The 8790-nt window shown below is 37.4% G+C and overlaps 1 protein-coding gene across 9 annotated transcripts in view; it reads right to left on the bottom strand.

Annotated features, from left to right (window-relative positions):
* Window positions 1-221: 221 nt before the first annotated feature.
* The window catches only part of HNRNPC (heterogeneous nuclear ribonucleoprotein C), a 46308-nt gene continuing 37739 nt past the window's right edge, over window positions 222-8790 (bottom strand). For 7 of the 9 annotated variants that reach the window (XM_068548168.1, XM_068548178.1, XM_068548188.1 and 4 more), the window contains 4 exons: window positions 1741-1901; window positions 1094-1207; window positions 691-851; window positions 222-591 (listed from right to left, as the gene is read on the bottom strand). In XM_068548168.1, the coding sequence (XP_068404269.1) occupies window positions 508-591; window positions 691-851; window positions 1094-1207; window positions 1741-1901 (520 nt within the window). In that variant the 3' untranslated portion in view covers window positions 222-507. The remainder of the gene's footprint in view (window positions 592-690; window positions 852-1093; window positions 1208-1740; window positions 1902-8790) is intronic. The other 2 variants (XM_068548216.1, XM_068548234.1) reach the window with 1 other exon arrangement.

Genomic DNA, 8790 nt, shown 5'->3' with positions numbered 1-8790 from the left:
TCTCATTCACAAAAATACATTGTTACATTTGTGTTGAACAGCCCCACCACAGCACTCTTATGTGGGGTATTAACACGCATACCTCTAATTCAAAGCTGCCCTCAGGTGCTACTCAACTAATGAGACTGCCTTTGTAGTTAGGGAAGCAACTACTGAACTCATGTATGAATGGAAAGAACTGTACTCCCTGCATAACAAGAGATTATTTTGGAGACAGTTGATAAAAACCATACATCCTTTTTATTGTTAAGTCATAAAGAGGTATCAAAATTAAAAGCAAAAATTACAGGGTAAGACTTAACATAACTACTAGGAGCATCAAAGGAAGTGAAAATGGGACTAGGCGCAGGGCAGTATGAATTAATGAACATGGGAAGGACAAGGATGGGGACAACAGTGAGCATGTGCTGAAGATACTAGGGGAGAGGATCTGGTGAAAATTTTGATCTTAGACAAGCGCCTAGGTAAAGAAATAATGGGACAAGATTTCTAAACCCCACTATGTGCTTAAGAGTCATCCTCGCCATTGGCGCTGTCTCTGTCATCCTCTCCTTCCTCAGCCTCTTTTTCATCATCCTTGATCAACTCCAGCTGTGAGAAACAGACACAAATAGGATGGAGTTAGAGGCACTCCATGTGTCCCTGATCCCCCCTCCACCACCTCTTTCTTTCCTTTCCCGTGGTTTTCACCTGGTCATCCCCCCGATCTTCATTATCATCATCATCCAGTAGGTCCCCCTCCTCAGCAGAGTCATCTGCACCCCCCTCAGACTCCATCTTCACATTAGTCTCATCTTTCTTCAGGGAGCTGCTGCTCTGCTCCTCTTCTGACTTATCATTCTTCATCTCTACTGGGGATGAGAAGGACAAGTCTGTCTAGGGGCAAGTAATGTCCACAGGATGTAGACAATCCCCACTGATGATCATAGAACTGCAGCACAAGTCTAAATCCTCCCACACAAATGCCCTTCCCAATTCAAATTCCACAAGTTTCACATTAAACTCCTTTATATCCCACTATTCCAACATATACTTTCAACTATCTTAGATAGCTACCTCTACTTTACACCCAACAAGCAAAAGGACCATTTACCTCCTTGTTTGCTCTGTTCCTTTTCGATTTTTTCCAGGCTTTCCAGTAGAGAATCCACTTTTTGTTTTATCTGGGTCAACTCCTTCTTAATGGTCTGAAGGTCATCTCCTTTCACTTTAAGACAAACAAAACCCTAGATTAGAATCAAATGTACCAGAAGCTACCAGTTAACCAAACACACTCCCCCACTAGACTATACAACAGTAGTCAACATGAGATCCTTGGAGAGAAATGGAGCCTGTACCAGACTGTCCTAGTTATGGAGGGCCACCGATCTTTTAGTTGGTAGCTGAAAACTGAATCTAATGTGCCTATTCCCTTAGCAACAGCATTCTTACTTCTGTAGGTCTGCTAAAGACCTCAATTCTATTTTAAAAGCACTTTCTGTACTGTTTTACCAACATATTTTACACGATGAATAGGTGCCCCTCAACTCCCTAAAATCTAATGACTTTTTTCAAATTACCAAGGTCTTAAGGATAGAAGGCTGCCTAGAGTTGGCCCCTTAATCACTATTTTCTCATCTTCTATTATTTTGATTATGCAAAGTTATTTGTACAAAACCTGAACATTATTAACTGCACTAATTTCCATATTTCAACATACAAGAAATATCAGAATCACAAAGCTGCAATAATAATACATACACTTTCCAGACTTAGAAGAAGATCCCCGCTGTCCACTCTTAGAATTGAAGCCACTTTTGCCCCTTCGTGAGGTGTTTCCTGATACACGCTGGCGTTTTGAGGGCACTACAGCCCGAGCAATAGGAGGAGGAGGAGGAACACGTGCTGGGTAACTGTACATCCTATTGGATAAAAGGAAAACAGAATTCCTTCACAACTAAAAATAAGTCAGGAAGATTCCAACAATGGTGTCCTTGTAAAATGATAAATCATTGTCCATTGTTCCACAATTATTTCTTTTTGCTAAGCTAAGTTAATTTCATTCAAAAGGCCAGTTTACTCTTTGATATTTTTAATACTGCAGCTACTTTTCTTCATGAAAATACTACATATATACACACATATCCAATGATATGGTTGGTTGCCTTAAGCACTGGACATAAAAGGTTTCTGTGTACAATGGCAGTATTAACAGAACATTACTTTTTACAATGAATGGCCTTTACCTTGATCTTATTCTTTTCACATATACACTACAATAAGCAATCCATATAAGCCAAATAAAGTACTTACAGAAGACTGCAATTAACCAAGTCTGCAAACAGAGCTATTGGTCACTAAATCCCTGATCTTTTCACCCACAGAAGCATACAAGTAATTATCACTAGTTTGTAATATTACATTAAACCATATAAAATTGCCAGTATTAACCATTTTTGGCCCACAGAAACTGGTATTTCATGTGTTAGCTGGGTGTACATAGCATTATCAATTCTAACAACATTTAGCATACTCTCCACTCAAAGCTCCAACAGGACAGAGAATACTGTCTATCTTGTTCACTATTCACTACTGCCTAAATCCACTGCCTAACACACATTTAGCTTTCAAAAATCACTGATTGCTCAACCGCTGCTTCCACTGGATAAGTATCCCAGTGATTGCTAAAGATATACCAAAGTGATGGCCTGGTATTGATGCTTCCATTTGTAAAGAGAAAAATCAAAAGACAACAAAAAAACTTCTCACATGGACATCAGTTCTAGAAAGTCTCTTTATTCCATGCTGTTACTTTTACAAAAGCCTGTGGCAGCATATGAAGCTAAGACATACCTGTAGGAAAAAAACTTATAATTCTAGTTCTGAACTTTTTTTAGCTATTAACTTAACAACCCACCAACTGTTGCTCTGCCTAACCGCAAAGCTTTGAAATTTTATAATTCAAAGAGATACCTAGTAACAGTAACTTTTTTTTTTTTTAAGATTTTTTTTGATGTGGACAATTTTTAAAGTCTTTATTGAATTTGTTACAATATTGCTTCTGTTTTATGTTTTGGTTTTTTGGCCCCGAGGCAAGTCCCCAACAGTAACTTTTTATTATCACTACCTCCTTCCATTTTTATGTAAAGCTTTTCATCTTCTGGCCAAAAATTTTCCACAGTATAATGATCCAGAAACTATAAAATATCAGTGTTCAGAAACTACTTTCCTTTGTGTAAGGTGATGCTACTTTGTACAATTTCTGGGGGTAAAAAAGTGAGTTATCCACATCTTTAGGTATGAAACATCTCATGCCTCAGCCCTGTTGAATTGAGAGATCTAACCTACCTTCCAATCTACTCACTCTCACTGGCATCAGTCTCCAAACCAATGAGCTAGCCATTCCACATTCCCTACACTCCAAGGCACTGGAATTTCCTTTTGAACCATACTAGTTCATCTGACCAGGGTAAATCGCCATAGCAAAAATGAGGAAATGCAGTCTATTTTCAATCTATGTAATGGCCCCCTGAACACAAATGGAAGTCAAACGTTCTAGTTCTCTAAAGAAAAATGTATTTTAAAAGATCCACTGGTAATGCTTTTTAGTGCCACAGAACTTAACTGCTGCTTAAGCAAAAATGGGCTCTCAAAAAACTCACAAAGATTCCTCTAAGGAAGTTTAAGTAGACCTTGCCTTATAAAATGCCAAAGTGCATCAATATGAAAACATGAGGTGAAAACACAAAGAGAAAAACCATACCTACTGTGATAACCCTTAAAGTCAAAGGAATAGATAAGAGGAAACTCAGTATAAAAGCTTCAAGAACCAGCTACAAATTAAGTAACCATTTTCCCCACAAGAAAGCTATACAATAAATCACAGGAGGCATCAAAACAGCTGCTGATCCTCTAGATCCTCTAATGATAAAGCCCAAGTCATTAAAAAGTCTTCATGAAAGTTTCACTATTACCAGAGGAACAAGCACTCAACACTAAGAGAATTATGACTGCACCCTGAATCAGAAATCTGGACACTAAGTGTTGGTATAAAAACTAGTCAGAAATAAAAGGCAGGCTTCCCTGGTGGCGCAGTGGTTGAGAATCTGCCTGCTAATGCAGGGGACACGGGTTCGAGCCCTGGTCTGGGAAGATCCCACATGCCGCGGAGCAACTGGGCCCGTGAGCCACAGCTGCTGAGCCTGCGCCTCTGGAGCCTCTGCCCCGCAACGGGAGGGGCCTGCGCACCGCGATGAAGAGTGGCCCCCGCTCGCCGCAACTAGAGAAAGCCCTCGCACGAAATGAAGACCCAACACAGCCAAAAAATAAATAAATAAATAAATAAATAAATAAAGTGAAAAGAATCGAATTTAAAAAAAAAAAGAAATAAAAGGCAATTAAAATACCATTTTAGGGGCTTCCCTGGTGGCACAGTGGTTGAGAGTCTGCCTGCCAATGCAGGGGACACAGGTTCGAGCCCTGGTCTGGGAAGATTCCACATGCCACGGATGCAACTAGGCCCGTGAGCCACAATTGCTGAGCCTGCGCATCTGGAGCCTGTGCTCCACAACAAGAGAGGCCGCGACAGTGAGAGGCCCGCGCACCACGATGAAGAGTGGCCCCCACTCGCCGCAACTAGAGAAAGCCCACGCACAGAAACGAAGACCCAACACAGCCATAGATAAATAAATAAATAAAAATTAAAAAAAAAAAAACCATTTTAAAGAAATTAAAACATTTCTGGACACACATTAGCTAATAACATAAACAGATAAGACAAAAAAAAAAACACCCCTCTATCCTAATCTCCAAGCTAAAACATAAGCATTACAAGGCATTTATTAAATGTACAAGTTTTCAAAGGCAAGCTTCTTAAATGACTAGATGTAACACACAGTGATCTTTGGCCTCAAAAACCCTGATTAATAATAATACATTTCAACCACTACAAAAGTATTGATAGAAACAACTAGAATAAAGTATTAGTGGGCTTCCCTGGTGGTGCAGTGGTTAAGAATCCGCCTGCCAATGCAGGGGACACGGGTTCAATCCCTGGTCCGGGAAGATCCCACATGACGCGCAGCAACTAACCCCGTGCGCCACAACTACTGAGCCTGCGCTCTAGAGCCCGCGTGCCACAACTACTGAAGCCCACGCGCCTAGAGCCCGTGCTCAACAAGAGAAGCCACCGCAATAAGAAGCCTGCGCACCGCAACAAAGAGTAGCCCCCGCTCGCTGCAACTAGAGAAAGCCCGCACGCAGCAACAAAGAACCAATGCAGCAAAAAAAAAAAGTATTGGTAAAAACCTACGTTCTCCTGAATGTTTATTTAATGTACCATAACCGTTTCCACTCTTAAAAATTGGATAGATAAAAAATAATTTTAGGCATATTCATTATCAAATTCTGAAAACCAACTAATTTTCAGGTATTGTTGCCTACAAAAAAATGTGAATAAAAAATAAATGCCATAATGTGAAATAATTTATAGGTGAGAGAAATCTAGTAAGATCACCCCCCCACTGACAATACTGATATATCAAATTCACTTTAAACATGCAATCTCATTATAATTTCATTCAAGGGTTAGGAGATTTTTCTTCCACTTCATTATTTTTCATCTACAACAGAAATATTTTAAGATGAAGTTTCTTCCTCATTACCTTTAATTTTCCTAGAAAAGGGATTGATTTTATAGGGTATTATGTTTTGGGGCTTTACAATGTCTGAGACTCCCTGAAATTGTCTGCTAAAATTCTGTGAATGCTCCGACTTAATTAAAACAATCTACAACTTCTACATTTCAATTTTAAGTTTCCCAGTATATCATCCAGAGTAAACCTTCAGAACACACCCCTTATGTAACATTATGCTGTACAGTTTTGTAGAAAAGGACTTTACAAAATTTATTTATCTTTGGCCTTGTGTGGACTGAAGCATTATACTGCATGAGCAGAATATCAACTACTGATACTCATGAATACCAGAATTTAAAAAACTGTTCCAAGAATCAAGGCCTTCAATAACTGGCATCTTTGAACATTATAAATGTATTCCTAGATATTTCTTCCTCACTCTTTATAAAACCTTCTGAGAAACCATATTTGAATGATTTAGGTAACTATTTTCCAATCTTTTTTAAAACTACCAAAACTTTCACCGGATTATACTGACGGTACAACCCCCTCAAGTAGACTTTATATCTTATCATTCTTTTTTAGTAATTAACACAATGAAATTATCTTAAATTTATTACTGAAGACTATGGTATACAATTCTAACAAATAAATACTTATTAAAAACTAATTTTTTTAAGTTCACCCTAATCTAATTTTAATAGTATATATTTCTTTAAATGTCAAAGCTTTAGTTTACAAATGAGTAGACTACTGACTTTAACTACATAAGGGAAAAGAAGTGTGAAAAATGACAAATGACAATGTGACATGTTTAATTCAGGTTTACATTAAAATGAAAATATGAAACTGTGTTATGTCAAATACTGACCCTCAAAACCCGTTTGCATGATGTAGTTGGAATTCATTCTGTTGAGCTATAAAATAAACTAGCGAAATTCTTATCATTTGTGTTTTATTTCTAAGTTAAGAGACAATTTCTAATTGTTATTTGTAGGCACCCCTCCACAAACGTTGCCTTGAGGAGTCTGGGAGAAGCCAAACTAAGATACAAGGGTTAACACTTGTTTTGCTAATACAATTTGCGGATAGAGTGCCAATTACCAAGGTAAATTTGCATAGTTGCACTTTATGGTCCTTAACTTTCTTCAAATTGCCCTTTATGGTCCATTTAAGGATACAGATTATCTGTATGACAGTTAAAATTAATAACAGCAAGTACGTCTCATCTAAATGATAAAGGGACTAAATGATAAACCAGTCTGCTGTACAGGATTCATTCAATATATAGGGTCACCCAAACTATCAATATTTTAACTAAATAACAATTCTTTAACTAAAGGGGAAAAAAACACAACGCTGTAAGGTTTAAGAACCTCTGTAAGGTTTAAGAACCTTGCCCAAAGGTTGGGGAACACCACACGCACTGCTACTTACAAAGAGGAGGAATCAACAGCCTCTATGTATGTAGAACCAATGGTAGCAATCAATAATTGGTTCTGCAATCTTCTTTTGAAAAGAACTGTTGATATTAGTATTCAGAGATATTTTTGCAAATTCAAAGATACATTTGATTAAAAATTGTCCCACTGATTTTTACAAACAGTTTTGCAAGAGAGCGAAAAAATACTGAATGTACATACTCATTTTAAGATGCATCCAATCTCACAACTTTTAAAATATGAAAAGTTGCTTAAAATTAAAATTAAGCAACTATATTGCTTAATTAAAATTAAGCAACTATATTGAACTTTCTTGATGGATTCATTGGGAAGCTATGTTAACATAAAACTGTATGTTTCATAGGAAGGCAATTTGAAAATTCACTTGAAAAAAATAATCTGGGTGATAAAATGCAGATTGCTTTGAGTCCTAAATCAAATCTTTTTAGAAACAGGACTGGATCCAAGAAAATATTAAGAAAAAAACCTTTTTAATCCCTGGCTTTGCTTCTGTTTATCAAACTTTCCATCCAGGTGATAATCTTTTTAGACTCCTCAATTTCCAAAGAATTATACTATTACTCATTTGTCATGATGTCCTCAACAAACATTCCCAAATGTCACTCTGGATATTTCCAAAAGATAATGTCTTAAACTCAGTGTGGTCCAATTTTTACTTTTTAAAAAGCTGAAATTAAAAACAGTATTTATGAAAAATATTGTTTATAAACAGTAAGAACATATAAGCTCATTCATTCCTGTATTCTCATATTATCAAGCCAGGTGAGAGTACAATTCTCTCTTTTCACTTACAATAAAATTTCTTTTAAGGAGTTGTCTGAGAAAACAGATTTGTGGTTGCCAGGGGATAGGGTGGAGGGAAGAGCTGACTACAAAGGAGCTTCATGGCGAATTTCTGGAGGTATGAAACTACCTATATCTTGACTGTACTAGTAGATACATGGGTACGCATGTAAAAACTGTACACCGAAAGAGTAAATTTTACTGTATAGATAGATATTTTTAAAGTTTTCTACGTTGTCTCCACGATTTCTGTCTTTCCATTCTCTCTTGAATCACCTTGTAAAGTTTTGTGCCCCCACCATTATCAAAACCTACCCTTGTCACCAATGATTTCCATACTTGCTACTGCCTACTTTACATCTCTCAAAGTGGATGTCTAATAAGGAGGTTAAATTAACATGTCCACAACTCATCTGTTATATTCACCCCTCACCCTGGTTCCTTCTATGTTCTTTCCCTATCCACTGTTTCTATAAATTCCAAGCCAAAACTTTGGTGACATCTTTGATTCCTCTCTTAGCCCTCACATAGATCTGGAAGCAAATCTGTCTGCATTAACTTCAAAATTCAACTACTTCTCACCATTCCCACCGTCACCTCCCTGATCCTTCCCCAAATGATTATTTGTCTAGATAATTCCATCAGCCACTTATTACCTATTTTCAGAATAATCTTGTTAAAACATTACAATTAAGATCCTTTCTGCTCACAACTCTCCAATGGCCTTCCCCTCATTCAGAGTAAAAACTAAAGATACATAACATCTTAACGTGCTCTATATGTGTTCAACCCATCCATCTTCTCTGAGACCATCTATTTTCCACTAGTACCCCTGGTGCACACAACAATGCCTCATAATAAGATCTTAACAAATACTTGTTGAGAAAATAAGTGACTTTCCTAAACTGGCCTCTAGGGAAGAATTTATC

This window comes from Eschrichtius robustus, chromosome 1 (genome assembly GCF_028021215.1).
Source record: "Eschrichtius robustus isolate mEscRob2 chromosome 1, mEscRob2.pri, whole genome shotgun sequence".
Taxonomy (NCBI): Eukaryota; Metazoa; Chordata; class Mammalia; order Artiodactyla; family Eschrichtiidae; genus Eschrichtius; species Eschrichtius robustus.
This window is presented reverse-complemented; position numbering and strand designations above follow the sequence as displayed.